The 22,241-nt window shown below is 38.2% G+C and overlaps 2 protein-coding genes across 7 annotated transcripts in view; one reads left to right on the top strand and one right to left on the bottom strand.

The window, feature by feature from the left end:
* Positions 1-2,264: 2,264 nt before the first annotated feature.
* On the bottom strand, positions 2,265-11,874 carry DEPDC4 (DEP domain containing 4). The gene is given in 5 exon segments (XM_036016990.1): positions 2,265-2,359; positions 2,568-2,663; positions 8,446-8,730; positions 10,886-11,138; positions 11,602-11,874. Coding segments are annotated over 5 exon segments (1,002 nt in total).
* SCYL2 (SCY1 like pseudokinase 2) overlaps positions 11,161-22,241 on the top strand; it is a 58,303-nt gene continuing 47,222 nt past the window's right edge. The window contains exon 1 of one of the 6 annotated variants that reach the window (XM_028531641.2): positions 11,161-11,409. The gene's annotated coding sequence lies outside the window, so the exon portion shown is untranslated. The other 5 variants (XM_028531639.2, XM_036019458.1, XM_036019456.1 and 2 more) reach the window with 5 other exon arrangements.

A 22,241-nucleotide genomic window follows, 5' to 3' on the forward strand; every position in this document is an offset into this window, starting at 1 on the left:
AATACATGACTTTGGCAGCATTCCCTTTTAAAGTAAAAAATTTGCCTAATATTTTTTTTTGAAGATTTCTCTTTGCAACGTCTGAATATAGAGTGTATAGTATTATTAACTATAGTCGCCATACTGTACATTACATCCCAAGGACTAATTTATAACTAAGTTTGTACCCTTGACCACCTTCCTCAACATTTTAAGCATGATTACACTTACAGTGCTTGGAGGCTAACCTGCCCCTGAAGTGTAAGTATGGTAGTTTGAGAAAACCACCAGAGATTTGTTTACGTTTACAAATGGTAGTTGTCTGCCACAGAAATGTTAATGCAAAGCTTCCCAACAGTGATTTTGAAATTCCTTTAAAAAAAATATTCCTTACCCCTCCAATACCCCTTTACTCCAATTCCCCTCCTCCTCTTCCAGGCAAACCCTCGGTCCTGTGACCTTGAACCCATTCCCTTCTGTGTCCTCCAGGGCCTGGCTCCATGAGGCATCTCTTTTTTCCTTCAATATCCCTTTTATTCTGCTGTGTTCTTCTCAGTAGATGAGTGTGCTCAAATCCCTGGCTTGACTTAGTATTGCCCCAGTAATTGGTCAGTTTCTCTCTTCCCCTTCTTATCATAGATACACTCTTAATGTCTTTATCCATTCATTCCTTTTCATCCCTCTGCAACCTGGCTTCTGCCCCTCAAGCTACTAAATCAGCTATCACCAGCCGGTTCCTGATAGTAAGTGGCCGTCCTAATTTTCTGCTACATGGAATCCTACTTCTTAAAATGGTATATTTCCTTGGTTTTATGGGCACAACATCACCTAATTCCCCTCCTAACATTTCATTTTTGTCTCATTCATAGATTCCTATTTACCTAACCCTTGGTGATTAGTGACCCTTAATGTTTTTTCCTTGGACTTTTATTAATATGTGTGTGCATACATGTATACAAAATGAGAGAGAAATTAATAAGAGCCCCAATCAAAGTTCATTGCCTAACAGTTTCCTCTCCTCTTCATCTCCATCTTGGGGTTCTGGTTTCTCTCTTTCTTTCTTCCTTCCTTTCCTTTTCCTCCCTTCCCTTCCTTTCCTTTTCTTCCCTTCCATTCCCTTACCTCCCTCCCCTCCCCTCCCCTCCCCTTCACAGTGACATATGCTATGAATTCTTGATAATCCTCAAGAATCTTTCCTTCTTCCCTCTTCCTTTATCCTCCCACCTTTCCTTCCTTCTTTTTTTTCTGCCCTGACAGGTGAATTGTGCATCTTCCCTAATTAGTGTGAGTCATTATCTTCTAGATCCTAGTGTTGTAGAAGAGAAGGTTAATGACAATTGATTTTCTTTTGCAGGTAAGCTGTCCTTTCTGCCTAGAAGCTTATAAAGGCAGACTGGCTGCTGTTTCCTTCAGAGGCATCCAAAGAAATCCTGTTTTGCTGTTTTTGTTTTTCTGATGTCCTTATACTCTACCTGACTCAAAGTCTGGGGAAGGCTCAGCTCTTTGTGTGGGCCCTTTTTTTTTTTTTTTGCCTATTGTGAATTAGGGAAACCTGTCACGTGCAAACAGGACCACAGATGACTATCTCAGTGGGTTTACAGGTCCTATTACTAAGTTCTCGGGGTCTGATGCTTTCCGGTCCTCAGCCTTAGAGTCTGGTATTCTTTTCTTCTTTGAACCACATGGGAAAAAAGCATCATATCAGCTCTCTCTGTTGGAATCCCTACTAGTACCCAGTCTTATATCAATAGTTCCGAGCAGTAGGAGTGACAAATATTTTAGAGTTCAGAGAAAACAGGATGGAGCATCATTCATGTTATAGGGTTTCCAGAATCCCTTCCCCACAAATAAGGTTGATTTTTATGATAGGGCTTCTCTCCTCGGGCTGTAAAGTTCTGTGTCATAAATGCCTCCCTTACTAGACTGTGGATTCTTTTAGGGCAGGAATAGGTAAACTGGTAGAAACTGATAATTAATGTTACTTTTGGCTATAAGAAGGAAATGATAGAACTTTGGAAAACACTCAGTGCTGGTGCAGGGAGAAGGTGATTGTGAAATCGTGACTGAATTCATACGAATGAAAAACCCTGATCTCCAGATCTTCTTGCAGGTCACAACCAGGGACTTTCTTTGTTTGTTAGATCAAGTGAGAATTCACAGTGAGTAATTTATAAAACAGAGATGGTGTTAGCTTATACATATGGATAGATTCTCACCTCTTAAAAAACACAGGTGAAATATGTGAAAGGACTTTTAAGTTATAAATTATTTGACAATAAAAATTGTCACCCAGGTACACAGAAACTTGGAATAACATCTCCATCTAGATAAGTGTTTGAGGTAACAAGATACCCTTCTTCATTTAATTGATGATTTTGTGGGGTTTTTTGTTTGTTTTGTTTTTTAAGATTTTATTTATTTATTTTTAGAGAGGGAAGGGGGGGGGAGAGAGAGAGAGAGAGAGAGAGAGAGAGAGAGAGAGAGAAACATCAATGTGCGGTTGCTGGGGGTTATGGCCTGCAACCCAGGAATGTACCCTGGCTGGGAATCGAACCTGGGACACTTTGGTTCCCAACCCGGATTTTGTGTTTTAACTGTTGGCTACAAAATACTTTCCACGCATGGAAGGTGAATCAGTTGAAGAATACCCAACAATGTTTGTTGTTTCCAAAAATCTTCTATGGCTTAGAAAGAGAAATAACATAACTATCAGATGGAGAAATAACATACATTCAAGTAATATTATAAAAATTTCCATTTCTAAGTAATACACAATAAAGGATACATATATATGATACATTAATTTAATGCTAGGATAATTTAAATTTTCTAAATTACAATTTTTATTTTCAAGAATGACCTTAAATAGACATCAGTTACGAGCCTAGTGATTGTATTTTTCTGGTTATATTGCTTCTATAATAATATTGTCTAACTTCTAAAGCCAACGATAGTTTAATTACAAATATAAAAAGCTACTGCTCATGCTAATAATTATATATCTGAGAGAATATGAGATTGCTAATTATAATTTTATTGAAAGTAGCACAGATAATTATAGCTTATTGTTTTAAATTAAAATACAGTATTAGAGTAATCTTAACTTGGGTTTCTGGTCATTCCTGTTAAGTTTTTCATTATCCTAATCGTCAGGTCATAATTAATATTTTTTCTTTAAATGAAGCAAAAATCATAAAAGCAACAGCTATAGTAAATTGCTTGCAAAGATCCCAAGCCAAGTAGCCCATGTATTAAATCTGAGCCATAACCATGATTTTTTTTTCCTTTGGTTATAAGCACTTTGAATAAAATTAACTTGTATAAAAATGGGAGATTTCATGTAAAGTTCTGGTTACAAGTTTCTCTTTTTAAAAAATCTCATAACACTGGGCTAGAATTCATGTCTGACCAAAGTCAGCTGATAGGAACTGTGGGTACCCCCTTTGCACCGGCTTGTCATTCCCAGTTCACCACAAACCCCGCCGTTCCCCATTGTATCCCATGAAGCTGAGTGTCAGCTACTGTTTTCATGGTTTGTCCCATTGGTTTTGCTACAATACAGATCAATTTCCCTGTATTTATATCTCTCTGTTAAGTGGGGAAAGGAAAAACAGCCTAAGTGGGCCATATATTTCAAGCAAAAGAATAGTACATATTTTTCCTATATGTTTGATAATTAAGTACTCATTGGCTCTCTGATCTGCCTGGCTCCTAAAATCATCTCAGTTGGCTACCTGTGAGTTACTTGCCATGTAAAATCAAATTAACAATCTTTTAGCAAAGACTTGTGATCATAAATAACCTCTAACCAATCAGGCCACATTTTTCAATACCAACCTTTGGGCACAGCACTGAACCGGGTGCTATAAAAATACATAAAAATTAGTGGGACTTCAGCAGCCACATCCTAAGTAAGGAGGCAAAGATAGCCACCTATGAAAAGGGTGAAAACAAATTTTGTCAAGTTACTAGGAGTATACATTATATATTATGAATAAGTCCAAAAATGGGGAAAAAAACTATTCTCCAAGTGCATCAAGACAGAACACTCATTTATTTAACAAAAATTTATTGAGACCTATTTTTGTGGTAGGCACTGTTCTAGGTGCCAGGGATATAGTAAGTAAAATGGGCAAAAATCCCTGCTTTTTTTTAAAGACTTTATTGGACTTCCAGCCAAGATGGAAGCATAGGTAGATATGCTTTGCTTCCTCACACAACCAAAAGAAGGACAACAAGAAATTTAAAAACAACAAAAAAATAAGAACTGCCAGAAAATTGAACTATATGGAAGTCCAACAACCAAAGAGTTAAAGAAGAAACATTCATCCTGCCTGGTAGGAGAGGCAGAGATGGGCAGTCAGGGCGGAAAGGATGTGCAGAAGGGCGACGAACTGAGTGGGCGAGGCAGTGGCTGGTAGACTGGATGTCCCACATTTGTGTGTGGATAAGCCTTGAGGAACAACTGGGGAGTGAGACAGACTGAGCAACTATGGGTTCCAATGAGGGGAAATAAAGCCTCAAAGCCTCTGACTGAAAAAAACTGGGGGTTTGCAGCAAAGGGAGAAACTTCCAGCCTCACAGGAGAGTTCATTGGAAAGACCCACAGGGTCCTAGAATGTGCACAAACCCACCCACCTGGGAATCAGCACCAGAAGGGCCCAATTGCTTGTGGGCAGTTGGAGAAGTGGCTGCAAGGAGGGTGAGAGCCGAGCAAGCAGCACTGTTTCCTCTTGGATCCTCCCCTACATACAGCTCGACAACGTGGGTTGCCCCACCCTGGTGAATACTTAAGGCTCTGCCCCTTACAACATAACAAGTGTGCCAAGACAAACAATATGACCCAAATGAAAGAAGAGATCAAAGCTCCAAAAATAGAACTAAGCAATGTGGAGCTAGCCAACCTATCAGATGCAGAGTTCAAAACACTAGTAATCAAGATGCTAACAGAAATGATTGAGTATGGTCGCAAAATAGAGGAAAAAGGGACAGCTATGCAAAGTGAAGTAGAGGAAAATGTACAGGGAACCAACAGTGAAGGGAGGGAAACCAGGACTCAAATCAACAATTTGGAACACAAGGAAGAAATAAACATTCAACTGGAACAGAATGAAGAAACAAGAATTCCAAAAAAATGAGATGTTGGATGTTGGAACTTTAAATGTTCCAACATCCAAATCATAGGGGTGCCAGAAGAGGAAGAGCAAGAAATTAAAAACTTAGTTGGAAACATAATGAAGGAAAACCTTCCCACTCTGGCAAAGGAACTAGACTTCTAGGAAGTCCAGGAAGCTCAGAGAGTCCCAAACAAGTTGGACCCAAGGAGGAACATACTGAGACACATCACAAGTAAATTACCTAAGATGATAGATAAGGAGAGAATCTTAAAAGCAGCAAGAGAAAAGGAGAGTGTTATCTACAAAGGAGTTCCCATAAGACTATCAACAAATTTCTCCAAAGAAATATTATAGGAAAGAAGGGGCTGGAAAGAAGTATTCAAAGTCATGAAAGGCAAGGACCTACATCCAAGATTACTCTATACAGCAAAGCCTTCATTTAGAATGGAAGCGCAGATAAAGCGTTTCTCAGATAAGGTCAAGTTAAAGGAGTTCATCACCACCAAGTTTTTATTATATGAAATGTTAAAGGGGTTTATCTAAGAAAAAGAACATGATCAGAAATATGAACAGTAAAATGACAACACACAACTATCAACAACTCAACCTAAAAAAACAAAAACTAAGCAAACAGCTAGAACAGGAACAGAATCATAGAAATGGAGATCCCATGGAGGGTTATCAGTGGGGAGAAGGAGGGGGAGAATGATGGAAAAGGTACAAGAAATAAGAATAATTGGTAGGTACACAAAGTAGATGCGAGAGGTTAAGAATAGTATAGGAAATAGAGAAGCCCAAGAACTTATATGTATAACCCATGGGCATGAACTAAGGGGGGTGATCCTGGAAGAGGGGGTGTGTAGGGCAGAGGGGGATAAGGGAAGAAAAAAATGGGACAACTGTAATAGCATAATCAATAAAATATACTAAAAATAAAATATTTTATTTATTTATTTTTTAGAGAGAGGAAGGGAGGGAGAAAGACAGGGAAACATCAATGTGTGGTTGCTTCCCAAGCACCCCCTACTGGAGAACTGGTCCACAACTCAGGTTCTGCAACTGGTCCGCATGTGCCCTGACTGGGAATCGAACCAGTAACCCTTTGGTTGTCAGGCCTGCTCTCGATCCTCTGAGCCACACCAGCCAGGCGGAAAAAAGAATCCTTGCTTTAATAGAGCTTATATTCTCGTGAAGATAGGGAGGCAGACAATAAACAAACAAAAAGTAAAATATGAAGCATGGCAGTTAGTGGTAAGTTCTATGGAGAGAAAATAAGCCTCAAATGAGAGAGGTAGTGTTAGGAGATAATGTTGCAACTTTAAGATATGTGGGAACCATCATTGGGAAGATAATATTTGAGCAAAGACCTGAAAGAGAAGGAGCAGAGAAATGTACTGTCTAGAACATACTAGTTAAATACAGAGATGATAAACAGAATATCTAGTTCTATATAGGAAAATTACACTCAGAAAGGATATTGTGGCAACACATACTATTACTATGTTCATGTTTATGGGGTACTTCATATGCGATGACCACTGGGCTGAGTGAGTCATGGAGGGAGGGGATAGACTCTGCATGTGAAGAGTGTGCAGTCCATGCAACACTGAGGAGAGAACACACACACACACACACACACATATGTACATGAATAACACATATATATATAAAGAAAATATTTATAAAACGAGGCTGTACTCAAGTCATTTATACAGTAAATGTTTACACACCAGCCAACAACTAGGTGCTGTCTCATTCAGTGGGGGGTATAATGAATAAGATCAGGACTATTCCTAACGTCAAACCTTTTGGCGTTTCTGGGCCATACTGGAAGTAGAAGAGTTGTCTTGGACCACATATTAAATACACAAACCCTAAGGAAAACTGATGAGCAAAAAAATAAAGAGTTTTTTAAAAGATTTTATTTATTTATTTTTAGAGAGAGGGGCAGGGAAGGAGAAAGAGAAGAGAAACACGGATATGTGGTTGTCTCTCACACACCCCACACTGGGGACCTGGCTGGCAACCCAGGCATGTGCCCTGACTGAGAATTAAACCAGCGACCCCGACCCTTTGGTTCGCAGGCTCATGCTCAATCCACTGAGCTAAACCAGCCAGGGCAACAACAACAACAACAACAAAAAAGGTTTTAAGTAAATTTGTGATTTTGTGTTGGGCTGCATTCATAGCCATCCTGGGCCTCCATGTGGCCCATGGGCTGTGGGTTGGACACCGCTGCTAGTACCTCATACATTAGTGGGAAATAAACACAAGTAAACAGGCTATTTCATTAAGTATATAAATGTTTTTTTTTTTTGAGAGGAGAAATGTAGTATGTTCGGTAGGATTCAAACTTTATTTTAACCGAGGAAACCTTTATACGAACATATTCTTCTGGGAGTAAAGCAAAACAGATTAACAGAGGAAATGCTCTAGCTGATACCAGACATTCCCCTAAGACCACCCTGCAGAGGTGAGGGAAAGGTTGTGTTCCACACCTTTAGAAACCCTAACATTTCTAAAATAACACACATATATTTTTGAAACCTTGGTCATGATACTCAGTAAGAAACAACTATGAAAAAATTAAATGTCAGCAAAGGTGGTTGCTGTTGCGTGAATGCAATTTTGTGATGAAGCCCGAGGCCCTGTAATTGCACTGCTTTTCCCACTGCTGGCAGAGTGCTCAACCCAATTCAAGTGAAGAAGGTTTCTCAGTTATTTGGGAACTAAGAATTGGCCTTTTCAAAAATAGAGAAACTCAATCCTTTCTTTAGCTGAATTTTGTAGAGGTGTGTTGCCAATTACATACCTTTAACCAGCCATGTTTTTCCAAACAAAACATGCCTTATTTGTTGGCCAGCTAATTATTTAATTTTATAAAGTTAGTAGTATCTATATTGCTTTAGTCTTAATTTCTTATCTATTCACAGGTCTGAAGGGGTTGTTTTCGTGCTTGAGGATCACGGAACAGTCAGGTTTCAGTGGATAACAGCAAGCTTCATTCCTGCCTGATTTGTTAGAGCAGAGAAACTCCCTACTCTACTTCTCCCCAAAAGCTTTAGTATGAAAACTTAACTTCCAAAAAGGTGAACATTTTTTATCCATTAAATATAAATCAGTTGAAATAGAGTAATTTTTACAAGGCTATTTTTTTACTGACTTCTGAAAAAAACTGAAAGCATAACATTCAAGTTTAACTCAATGATAACTGTTCTGCCAGCATCTAAATACAGCACATCACAGTATTTTAATTAACACTAACCTTAAAGATTGCTTGGCATTTATTTTATCTGTTGACCCATTCTCTGTATCCTTTTTTTCTTTTGCAAAAAACCCCCAGAAGATTATCTATTGCCTAGAAACCTGTGGAGTATTGTTTTAAACTTCAAATTCCAATTTCTTCTCATTTTTAATAGCTTCATTCCTACTGATTCAAATACTTTATGGTTCATTAGAACTTGGCAAAGATCAACTCCTTTAAGACGAAACATAGCATTACTACTTAGGCACATATTTTGCATAAGATGACTTAATACTACACCAACAGCATCAGAACCAGTAAAACAGTCTTTGTATGTTCTTAATGGCATATCTGCTGCCATTGTCTTTCTTAAGTTTCTACTCCTCTCATCTTATGTAAACCATAATATATTTACTAAGATTGCACTGTCTGTCTGCCATTAAAAACAGAGAAAACCTAGTAATTTACTTTACTGATATGAAATGTATTATACTATTCATTTATAAACCCTTAATGTTACATGATTAACTACTAGGCATACTTAATCTTCAAGGATATTATATCAGGACACATTTAAAAGAAACATAGCCCTGGCTGGTGTAGCTCAGTGGACTGAGCGTGGGCTGCAAACCAAAGGGTCGCCAGTTTGGTTCCCTGTTAGGGCACATGCCTGGGTCTTGGGCCAGGTCCCCAGTGGGGGCCACGTGAGAGGCAACCACACACTGATGTTTCTTTTCCTCTCCCTAAAAAAATAAACAAATAAAAATAAAAGGAATGCACACACTCACTGAGTCTTGATTATTACAGAGCCGTGGTTTCACCAGGTTTTGATTTTTTTCTTTCTTCTTTTTCCATTTCTGACCAATGGCACAAACTCTTTATGAGAGAGATATAGGGCAAGGAGCTCATAAAACTGATCTATTTACCTGTCAGCTATTCTTGTTGAAAAAAAAAAAGCTTGTTACAATGAAAACCTGAAAACAACAAAAATGTCCATCACCTGGAGAATCGTTAAATAAATTATGGCATAGCCTTACTATGGCATATTAAGCAGCCATTAGGGAGAATAAGGTTTATCGCATGAAAGGATATCATTAAGTAGGAAAAACAAAACAAAAACTCAACAAGTGGAGAACAATCTGTATAGTATCATCCTAGTTATGTAAAAATGAATTCTCAAACTACACACAAATATATGTGAATAAATAGAAAGGAAGGTCTGAGAGGATAAACTTCAAACTACTAAACTTTGGAAAGTAGGATTGTAATACAAGAGGATTTTTTTTAATCTTTATATTTCCAAATTTTTATAATGTATATATGTAATTTTTAATTAATTGGATACAGCAAAATTTTTATTGAGACATAACTGACATACCACAAAATTCAGTCTTTTTAAAAAAGTGTACAATTCATTGTTTTCTTAGTGCAGTCACGAAGTTGTACAACCATCACTATTATTATTGTACACCATTTCATCACTTCAAAAGGAAACACATACATACAAAAAAAAAAAGAAACCCATACAGTTAGTTAACAGTCACTCCTTATCTACTGTACCCCAGTAATTTTTTAAATAAAAAAAATGGAAGAATGATAAGGGAATAAGTTGAAACATCCAGAATATTGTTTCTAGATTTTCTGAATTAAAATTCAAGAATTTGGAAGGGTTTTCAGGAACAGCTATAAAGGACTCTCGGACAAAACCAAGAGGGGGTGGAATCAGGGGAGGGAGGTGGGGATGGCTGGGTTGGGGCGGAGTGGTGGGGGGTAAGTGCAGACAACTGTACTTGAACAACAATAAAACAATTAAAAAAATAAAATTCAAGAATTTAAGCTCTCTCCTTTGACTATAAATAACTGGAAAGATGTTGCCCGATTTTACGTAATAGCCTGATGTATATGACAAAATGACAAATAAAATCCCATCAGCCTCAAATACCTTTAGTAACAAGCTGTTCGCCTGTCTATACTTTAAATATTAGCTCAAGACACTCTTGACAGTGCGGAGTGGAGTGTGGAAGGTGAGCAGTGAAAAGGAGTTAGACTAGAATGGGGGAGTGATGGATGGTGTAGGGACGGAGTAGGGTTGGCTGGGGTTGGGTGGAGAGGGCTAGAAGACTATGAGTGGTGGAGACAAGGGTGTTTTCCGTGGACCATCTGTCTTTACCCTGTATTAAACAAGTAGGCTAGAAGAAATAGTCCTCGTGTTCAAGGAACTTGCCACCTAGTACGTCAAGCCCTTGTAGTCCTAAGTGTAGCCTGTGGACCAATAGCACTGGTTCGCATTATCTGGGCGCTCATGAGAAACGCAGAACACGAGACTCCTCCTGCATTCAAACTGCCTTTAACAAAATCCCCAAATGACTCGTGTGCACACTAAAGTTCGAGGAGCACTGCTTTCCTTAACTTCCCAAGGAGAGCAGTTCATATAAGCCCAAGTCCTGGTTCTTAGTGCTTGACCAGGGAGGACAGGTGCGCTGGAAAGCGGCGGACCCCAGAAGCCTGAGGCTTGTAGTCCAAACCACCCTCTACCCTCAGCGGCCCTCCCCTTCAGCACTTTTGGGCAGGATCTGTGTGACTACCCGTTTTCTTTTCCGGCAGAAGCTACCTCTAAGGCTTCTGAAATTCGACCTGCTCCGCCCTGGGTCGGGAAGCAGGCTCTGCCTGCCAAGGTTACGGAACAGCGGAATTGAAAGAACCGCCAGGATCTCGCGCGCCGGCTCCTCCCCCAACCCGTAACCCCGCCCCCGCCTGATCCAAAGGGGGCGGAGGCCAAGGAAGTTCCAGCCCCGCCCCTACCGAACGAGCAGGAAGTGACGTAATGCCCCGGCCGGCCGGTCTTTCGGTCTTTTTCCTTATCCCTTACGCTTCCTCCCCAATCCCTCCCCTCCCCTCCCCCCTCCCTCCTCCTGCTCCAACCTGTGAGGGCGCGCGGGTGGATAAGGCTATGGAGTAAGCCACAGCTTCCGCCGGACTCTGAAGCTGAGCTGGAGCAACCGGGAGGCGTTTGGCTGGGCGGGGGAAACGAGCCTCAGCACCGCCCTTCCTGAGCGGAGAGGGGAAGAGGTGAGTGACCGCCCCCGGGCACCGACTGACCTCCTCTCCGGCCGCGCACCTGCCAGGGCTGCCGAGGCCGGCGAGGTAGGAATGGAGAAGGACCCGCGCCCGGGCTAGGCCTCCCAAGACCCCGAGTGCCGGCGACTGTTGCTAGGTGACGGGCCTTCAGGCTGAGGGCCGGTCTGGCAGGGCAGTGGGCGCCAGCGTGAAGCCGAGCTCCGGGGAGCGGCGAGCTCCGGGGAGCGGTTCCGAGAGGCCCGAGTCCCCAGAAGAGGCCTTGAAGTGAACGGAGACGTAGGGCCGGAGCCGTCTGCTGCTGGGAGAGCCCCCCGGTCCGGCCCGGGAGCTCGGGTTTCCGTTGTGGAGCTCTTGGTTCCCTTTTGGGAAATTGGACACTCCTCCGGGACTGGGTGAGACAGCTCCCCTCACTTCTGAGGTCGACGTCTGATAACCTGGGTTACCGCCCGGCGTCATTTTCTGACAGTAGGTATAGGTCTGGGACGGAAGGTTATTGTGTTTGAGGTGGGTGGGGCAGGTGTTTTGTTACGACTAAAAACCTCGTTCGAGGCTTCTGCGCTCGTGTTTTTCTAAGCGGAAGAGAAAGGATGGAGGAAGGTTTAGACCGATGAAGCTTGCAAAAACTTCCCAACTTGGGATCCAACTGAATTCATGCCTATGATTAGTAATTAAGGAAACCAATATGGTGAAGTCAGTCCCTACAACACTTTATGAGTCTCCCCACTCAGGCGACTTAAAGGAACTGTATCAGTAGTGACTTAAGAGTTGTAAATTGCAAGCTGGTTTTTTTTTTTTTTTTTTTTGTACGTTGCAAGCTGTTTTTTTGTAGATCGAATTCAAGAATTATCTGTCTGATGATTTGTTTTACAAATTGGATTCTATGAGTAAGAAGTTTTGTAAGAGGCATTCACATGCTCTCCATTCTGGAAAATTAACACAGTTTTACAGCCTGTCACTGTAAAACTGTATCATGGTCTGGTGGTGAAGCTCCCTTTGGAAATTTACAGGCTCGTTTTGTTTGGCTTCTTGTCATATTTAGTATAAATGTTCATTTTGAAAAGGCTTAAAAATGACTTATCAGCTGGGGTTGGTAGAATTCCTGTCAATATTAAACTGTACTCATAAAAGACACTTTCAGGGGATTGTGTAAAATCATAATGGGTGTTAAGACTCTTCATTCTGTTCAGATCCAGTCTACACGTGCAGAATCCTGTTCTTTTGTCTCTAAGATCCATGAACAACCAGTGAAATATATACAGGCATATTGTGCTTCCATACAACAGAGTATTTCTGCACAAATCGACCCTATAACTGGGGATAACTACTCATGCTCACATGATTTATTCCCCAAGAAAAATAAGGCCTCTTTTTGTGTTTAAGTGACTAGCTTCATCATCTGTCCTTCTGTATAGAAGTGTGACAGCTTCCTCTCTCTTGTGCCTCATTATCTAGTTCTCATTAAGTCCTGTTGATTTTTGCCTCTTGAATATCTTGTCTCTCTTCATCTTCGCCACTTGTAATCCAATCCCAGCCACCATCATCTCATCTGAAGTGTCACTAGCCCCGCAATGGTCTACCTGCATTACTGTGACTCCCACCCCCCCAGGTTTCCACACCAGACTGAATGACATTTTAAAAATGCAGATCTAATCATGTTGTCTCCATATTTAAAACCCTTCCATGGCTTTCATTGTTTTTAGGAGAAACTGAAATCCTTAACAGCCTGTTTGGCTCCCCTGACTGCCTTTGCAACCTCATGTCCACCGCGCTTCCTGGCATTCCGTTCTGCCCTAATCACTCTGTTGTGCTTTAGGTACCTGGCTTTTGGTTATGAAGCTTTCTCTTCTTGGTAATGCATTTCCTTTCCTTTTCATCCAGTTAATGCCAACTCATCATTCAGCTCACTTCGGGAAGACTTTCCTGATTAGCATGGATTCCCCAAATTATATGTTCTCTTATCACCATTACAGAGTTGTCATATTTATTAATACTTAAGAATTTAATGAGATGTTCTTCATCTTCTAGTACTGTGTAAGTGCTTAATAAATGTTTGTTAAATGAATTCATTGAATGCTTACTAAATGCACTAAACAGTTTATATACCTCATCACCTTTAATCTTCACAGGAACCACTTGAGAAATGGGTGGCATTTCCCCCTTTTTAAAGGTTAGAAGTGGTGTTAGGGAGGCTAGTTGGTGGGAATATTAAGTATTAGAACTGGCATTTAACCCAGGTTTCCTTGCCAGTCAGTGTTGTGTATTTAATCATATAACACTTAATTCTCACACTGCACGTCAGAATCACCTGGGGGAGCTGCTCAAATACAAATGCCCTGATTGCACCTTTGTAGTCTAGATTCTGGCCCCAAAGGTTTGTGATAGTACATAAGCATCTATACGGTTTAACAAGGTATTCAGTCATTAGATGTTATTAGATGTGCACTGGAGTTTGAAAACCATTGTCTTAGACAACACTTCAGTACTTTATCAATGTCAGTTTTCACACACTGTATTACAGTGTATTCAGATTTTGTCTGTTCCTAAATCAAGGAAGAACTGTGAGCGTCAGAAGTGACCTTACTGATCATTCAGTCAAATTTCCTATCCAGGCTTTCCTTGGCCCTCTTTTCCAGCTGAAGGGGCTGAATAATAAGACTCTGCCACCCCAGTGCTGCTACGTTTTTTTTCAATCACAATAATTTCAAAAATCTGATTGACGTCATGTAGTAAAAACTACACCAGGTACATGTGCTGGAATTGCCTTCAAAAGAGTTGGGTGTAGTCTCTTCTCAGATCTTAATCGTTCAAATTACTAATTTGATATTTTAACTTATATTTCCTCATAATCTTTCATGCTGCTTTTTCAATCTTACTGTATAATGGTCTTAAGTTTGTAAGCAGTGATAGAAACGGAATGTTTTACTTGTTTCTCCTACTGCATCTAACATGGTGCTTGCATCTAACATGGTGCTTTCTACTTCATAGGTAGGTACCCAGTAATTTGTTGAATGGATATGTGCTTCACCGTACATAGCTAAGTCTCTTTCGTGTTTTCTGTTTGTTTCTTAAAATTGGGTTTGTCCTCTGGAAGTAATCTCTTGTAGCTCAGCTGATAATTATTAGATACTTTCTGTGGTTATACAGAGAATGATTGTACTCGGTACAGTCTTTGTTTTCTGAGTAAGATTAAACGTGACTTTTATATAGACCAAAGAATGGTGTTAACCATTTTTTAAAAAATTATTTCTTTTTATAATTTCTACTAATCTCTGAGTGCTCCCACAGGAAGAAGAAAACATGTATTTCAAGAGTGTATCTCAGGTCATCTTTAAATATAAACAAATAAGCACTACATACAGGAGTATAAGTACAAAAATATTCCCCAAATTTTATGAATCATTTTACCAAAGGTATTTATGTCGTGTTAATGTAATTCTTATTTCAAATTACAAAATTTCATTTTATGTATGTTTAATTATTTAAGTGACTATATAAGTGGTATTTTTTTATTTTCAGGCATTTACATAGAAAGAAATCTCAGACCCTGGTGCCTCTTTAAGTAATAAGACAAACTATTTTGAGTTCATTTGTATTTATTTGTATTATTGTTCTTTGTAGTCAATGTGTAATAATATTTTGTGCTTAATGAAAGTCTAGTTTCTGCTAGGTGCCTTGGAACTAACAGTTACTAAACATATTTCATTATCAGATCTAATTACAGTAACCTTATTTGCATTATATTTCCGATAAAATGCAAGCTAATTCTGCTTTGCAACATTTTCTTCTTGGCAAATTAAGGGACTCTTTTTGCACTTGTATTACCTGAAAACTCAAGAAACTTTTTTAGCATAAATATAATTTTAGCTATTATATTCTTGTTATGTCTAGAGTTTATGAGTGGGCAGAACTGAAAGAATTGCCAGTTCTTTTCGACTACCTGCCATCAGGTGCTGTAATATTCAATCCACCTTCTGTCAGGTGCATGTAAAATACTATTAGTAATACAGCAGATTCACCTACTGATTCTACTAAAATCCGAGCGATGGCTGAGCCAGATGGTAAAAAGGTATAATCTTGGGATCATATTGAAGCTGTCCCAAATCTTATTTTGACTGAGATTTAGGAGGGAAGGATAATTGAATTTAAAGTGAATTCTACTAAGTTGTATACAAGGGGACATGGCTTAAATGAATAAATATTTCTATCATTTATAGCTTTGCCTTTGGAAAAAATATGCTTATTCATTAATCAAGTGAAAATTTGAAAAACTGTCATTCATTTTAAGAAAAGATATTTGGACTCTAGATTTGTTTTATGACAAAAGGCTATTGGTAATAATTCAAAAACTTGTTTTACAAGCTCATTTACTTCTTTCTGTCCTTAGCCTTCTGTTGCTCCTGTGATATTTTTCTTGGGTGTCCCTGGGTCACCATTTTCAAGCCCACAGTTATAACTACTGTATGCTTGTAAGCTCATGATGCCCAAATTTTGATCTTCAGTCAAGAAGTTTTTTTCTAAGTTTTTGGCCTGCCTGTCTAAAAACCTGCTAGATATATCTCCATATGAATGTCATTAAGTCAACTCAGATTCAGCATGTCCATAATTGAGTTCTTCCTCCCATAAAAGAACCAGTTGTCTCCTTTCCGTCCTGCCTTGGTAAATGGTTTCACTCTCCTCCTAGACTCTGAAGTTAGAGACCTGATTGGGATTCCTAGTTTTGTCCCTTCCTTTTATCTAATTGGTCAGTAAGTTCTCTTAGTTCTAACTCATACTCGTTTCTTAATTTTCCGTTTCTTCTCCTTCCTCACCACTATTTCTTAATTCAGCAACCTCCCTCTCTTTTAAAATTTTGATATATAATATATAAAGATGCATAATGAAGTTTAATATATAATTATAAAGTAAATATCCATGTAACTAGCACTTTTGAAATACTCCCTAAACTTACCATCTCTTTCCTATAGTCTCTGTCCCTACTTCCAGGTCTGTCTTTATTTTTTGTGCGCACCTACACACACACCATATTCCCTGAACTACATATTGATGTACTCTTTCATCTCACCATATTCCATACTTTCACCCCTAGTATATCATTCACTGTGCTCAATGGATTGATCGCATGACCTCATGCCTGAAATCTTTCTGTGGTTTATTATAGATTGATTTCTTACTACTTTATACCCTTGGTAATTTGGCTTTTCTAAGTCTCCTTTCCCATACTTCCTTCTTATACTCCAGCTTTTATCTGAACTGCTTTGTTATTACTCCTATGCTCCTACCATTCACTGTCTAGTTCACTCCTACTCACCTTTAAAGACATCTCTAGTACTACTGTTTTGGGGAAACTTTCTTCCATCTGTTTCTCTTCTTTTTGCTCCAGTAACACTGTGCATGCATATTCTTTAGCATTTTATCACTGCAGGCTAATGCTGTGGTTGGTTTTCTTCTCTCTCTCTTGCCTCTTTGATGGTAAGAACTTTCATGACTTATTTTTCCTTTGCTGCTTTTTTCCTAGCTTTTATATGGTATCAGGTATGTAGTAGGTATATATTAGTAGGTAATAGGTAGTAGGTAAATGTAGTAGGTAAATATTAAATAATTCATCAGATGAATTTCCATGTTTGTTTCTGTTGACTCCGTTAGACGGATGGGCATCTGCAACTTGAATATTAACTCAGAATATCTTTTATTTTCATACAAAACTACAGTATTTGTAGTTTTCAAATCACATCATAGTTTTCCTCCCCTTCCTGTCTTGGTACATCCTTTCTGGAATGCTCCTTCCCTTTTTTCCTAACTGAAGGACACTTCGTTTTTGAGCCTATTTTGTGTTCCCATAACATGGTACATTTATACCCCCAGTTAATTGCTATAAATTTTTGCAGGTCTGAGTCCGCTATTGGTCATAATCTCTAAAGAGCAGATATGTTTCCGTGTACATCTGTATTCCCAGTGTCTAACAAGTGCATGACATGCAATATGTGGCTACTCAGGCAGAGTCAGAGGAGCGCATATTCAGGTTTAAGTAGGATTTTGTGCCCCCTCACTTTCCTATTCAAAATCAGCAGCAAATGTTCATAGAGAACAGTTTGGCATAGCAATAAATGTTTTATAATGCTAATAGCAATGTTTTCTAAATGCTTACAGAAATGCAGCATTCAATTAAAAAGAGAAAGTGAGTCTCTTTCTATTTACAGTTTAAACATTTAAGAGGGGAAAGTAGGATACAAACTTAGTGTTACCTTAGTCCAGTGGCCTTACAAATATTTTTCTTGTATAGTCTCTAATTTTGAAAAACAGTATACTTCTTTGCATGTTTTTAAGTTGATTGCATCTGAAGTTTTTTTGTCAAGAGTTAGGATAGTTACAAAGGATCTAATTTCTATATTGTTGTGTCTTGTGATTATGTGTTACTTTCATGAACCTTGAAGTTTTTCCTTATTACTTTGAATAAATTTGTTCCTATACATTCCTGTGACATTCATCTTGTTTCTTAGTTGCAATTCTGTGGTAGATACGACATGGGGTCTTTCTGTTGATATCTGGTCTGGAAGAAATAAAGCATAACCCCCTTCAGTATTTCTTACCAAACTTCTTTTTGCTTTACTCATAAGGAACTTTATCTCAGGATTTATGCATTCTCAAATTGCCTTTTTCCTACCCCCAAAGTTTTTATACTTGAGCGAATGCCATATGATAAGACTAGGATGGCTGAGAAAAATACTTTTCTTTGGTAAAGTAGGAAAGAGTTGGTTAAGGAACATTTGCAGTACACGGACTGTTCTCAGGGGGAGTAAGTTTTAGGAAAGAGTATGCATAGAAGTTGAAAATTTGAAGAGTAATAGGATTTTAAACTTGTCTTTGTACCATGGCCTCTTTGGGTAATCCAGTGAAGCCCGAGGGCCTCTTTTCAGGGCAGTTTCTACAGAAGCTTCTGGGATTCTGATTTGATTGCAATGATTTATAGATTGATGGGGGAAGCCGACATCTTAACAATATTGAGGCTTTCAATCCATGAACACAGTCTTTTCATATAGGAGGTCTATCTGGAAAAAATCCAGCCAGTGTTAACATAATGAGAATGGTTTGCGCAATATCAATGTAACCTGGCAGCCAAGGAGAGTGGACTAGAATGCACACGTGCGAACAGTGACGACTTGACTGTACTAGTCAGTGGGGGCAGTAGATGCCATTGAGTGAGCATGTGTACTGTGTGGCCATCACATTCGAAGTGACTGAGTAGAGCGACAAATCTGCATCAGATTTTATGTTAAGCTTGAATGTTTCTCCGCAGAAACTATTCAGATGATTCAGATGGCTTTTGGGGATGACGCAAGGACTGCAGCACAAATAGAAGTGTGGCACAGATGCTTCAAAAGCTGGTGGAGAATCTGTTTGAAAGTTGTCCGCATTCTGGAAGGCATGCAACAAGCAGAGCACCTGAGAATGTTAAATACTCATGTGTGGGCTGCAATCAACAAAGATCAGTGACAGTGTGAGAACTAGAAGCTGATGTGGAGATTCCAAAAGCTATTGTGTCTAAGATTTTGACATAGGGTCTTGGCATGAAACTAAAATCACCTTTGAAACGAAAGAGGTTTCAGATTGTCAGTGAGATTCAGGAAAATACGATAGGGCAGCTGATGGTGATTCCAACAAAGGATTTTGCAGAGTGTTTTGAACAGTGGAAGAGACGGGAGAACTGTGTGAGGTCTCAAGGTGCCTACTTTGAAGGGGACTGAGGTGTCATTGTCCTGTGTACAGTGTTTCTTCTATCTTGTACCTTCTTCAGTAAATACCTATATTTTTCATGTTACATAGCTGGATACTTTCTGGGCAGACCTCGTTGTATTAGTGTTCAGTTTTTCTCAGCAATTTTTTGTTGTTGTTATTCTATACATCTTGTATGTCTTGTAAAATTTACCCATAGGTTATTTCATATCCTTGAAATTGTATTTTTGAAATTTCATTGTTCAGCTGTCTCTTTTATGTAGAAAACAAGTCTTTTCAAATGTATTGTTCTTGTAGTCTGCTGTCATGCTAAACTCATGTATTCTAGTAGCTTTTTAATAGATTTCTTCTGATCTGTATTACACGATCATGTCATTTAGGAATAAAGAGTTTTACTTTTTCCTTCCCAATCTGAGTGACTTTTATTTTGTTCTCTATTGCTTTAGCTACGACCTCCATTAGAGTGCTGAATAGAAGTGGTAAAAGTAGGTATCTTTACTTTGTCCCCAAACTTAGGGAGAAAGCCATCAATCTTTCACCTCTAAAATAATATTAGCTCTAGGTACTCAACGGTACCACTTAGCAGGTTGAGGAACTTTCTTTCTGTTCTTAGTTTTTGTTAAGGATTTTTACATGTTGATGAGGGTTAGTAATATTCAGTTTTCTTATGTCATTATTTGGTGGTATTAGGACAGCACAGACTACATAACATAAAATTTTCTTGAAGAGCTTGCATCAGCTTTGTTATTTCTTTCCTATATGCTTGATAGAATTCAATAGGGAAGCCCCTGAGCCTGGAGTTTTCTTTGTGGTAAGGGTTGTAGTTATGAATTGAATTTCTTTTTATATAGGACTATTCGGACTTCCTGTTTTTTCTTGACTCAATTTTGGTAGTTGTGGATTTCAAGGAATTTTTCATTTCATCCAAGTTGTTGAATTAATTGGCATAACATCTTTCATTATACAGTACTTTATTTATTTAGCATCTGTAAAACATATAGAGTTAGAGTCTGTAGGATTTTCTCTGTTACTGATATAGGTCATTTTTTCCTTAATGTATCTAGAGGTTTACCTTTTAAAAACAAATTGGGTGTCATTGATTTTTTTTTCTTTTTCAGTTCTCTTACATACACTATTAAATTACATTAAATTTAGTCTGTTTCATTGATTTCTTTATTTCCTTTTTTCTACATATTTTGAGCTTAATTTTCTCTCTCTCTCTTTTACCAGCTTCCTAAGGTAGAAGCTTAAACCATTGATTTTGGATTTTTTTCTCTAACGTAAACTCATAAAGCTATAAATTTCCCATTGAATACTGTGTTACCTACATCCCACAGCTTGTTCATTTTCATTCACTTCAAAATATTTAAAAATGTTATCTGATTTCTTATTCAGCCCTTGGGTTATTTAGAAGAGTTGTTAGATTTTCAAGTATTTGCATTTTTTAGATAATTACCTGTTCTGATTTCTACTTTAATTTCATTGTGATCAAAGAATATATAATATTTCAGTAGTTTTTAATGTTGAGGTATGTTTTATGGCCCAGCACTTAATTTTCCTACATATCCATGCATATGTGAAACAAAAGTGTATTCTGCTGTTATAGAGTGTTTTAGGTCAGATTGTTTGCTAGTGTTGTTCAGGTCTTCTGTATTCTTACTGATTTCCCGTCTACTTGGCCTATCTGTCATCTGTTACTGAGAGAGGACCTTTGAAGTCTTCCACCTGTGATTGTGGATTTGTCTTTTAATTCTTTCAGTTCTATCACTTTTTGCTGCATTTATTTTCAAACTCTATTACTGAGTGTATACACAGTTAGGTTTGTTGTGTCCTCCTGATGAATTAACAACTTGATCAGTGTCTCCCTTTGCCTTGAAGCCTCCTCTGTTAATAATATAACCACAACAGCTTGTGGCTCCTTTCTTTTACTTTTAAATCATCTTGTAAAGTGGTTTTAAAGTGGGTTTCTTGTAAATAGCATATAGTCCAGTCTTGCTTTTTAAATCTAGTTTGACAGTCTGTGCCTTTTAATTGGAATTTTAATGATTTACACTTAATGTAATTATTTTTATGGTTGGATTTAAATCTGTTATTTTGATATGTTTTCTCTTTGTCAGTTGTTCTTTGTTTCTTCCTCTTTTCCTATTTTTTCTCTATTCAGTTTGCTTTAGGATTCCATTTTATTTCCATTATTGGCTTTTAGGCTATATCTTAATTTTTTTAGTTATTACTCTAGGGTTTATAATAATGTCTTTAACTTGCCACACTCTACCTTCAGATGATGTTGTACTATCTCACATGTAATGTAAGAATCTTTCAAAAATATGCTTCCATTTTCCCTCTCCTCGGCTTATTTTTGTCATATTTGTTACTTAAGCACAATATATTTCTGTTGTTTTTGCTTTCAGTGATCTGCTATTTTTGAAGATGAGTTTTTAAAATATACCCATTTAATTTTTATTTCCAGTGTCCTCCATTCCTATTGTATATTCATATTTCCATCTGCTTATCTTTTTCCTTTTTAAAGAATTTTCCTTAATATATCTTATTGTAAATATAAGCAACAAATTCTTTCAGATAGTTGTTTTCTTGAAAAAGTCTTTATTTCACATTTATTTTTGAAAGTGTTTTTCCCATGACTTATAGAATTCCAGGTTGACAAGTTTCTTTTAGTACTCATTCGGTTGTTTTCTGGCTTGGGTTGTTTCTCATGTGAAGTCCGGGGAATATTTTTATCTTTGTTCTTCTGTATGTATAATTTTCCTGTTTTCTCTGGTTGCTTTTAAGATCTTTCTCTCAACCACCGATTTTCAGCTATTTGATGTGACATGTCTGGGCATGGTGTTAAGTTTATCCTGCTTATGGTTCATTACATTTCTTGCTGTTTGCATTGAATTTGGAAAAGTTCTGACCATTATTTTTTCAAATATTTTTTCTTCCTTCTTCTCCTCAATTACATATGTTAGACCATGACATTGTCACTGAGACTTTAATTTTTTCAGCTTTTTACTCCACTTTCAGTTTTAACTAATCTTTTTTCCCTACACTCTAATCTGTTAATTATATCCTCTAAATTATTTGAGTTATTTTAT

The sequence above is a fragment of the Phyllostomus discolor genome, chromosome 2, assembly GCF_004126475.2.
Source record: "Phyllostomus discolor isolate MPI-MPIP mPhyDis1 chromosome 2, mPhyDis1.pri.v3, whole genome shotgun sequence".
In the NCBI taxonomy this organism is placed as follows: Eukaryota; Metazoa; Chordata; class Mammalia; order Chiroptera; family Phyllostomidae; genus Phyllostomus; species Phyllostomus discolor.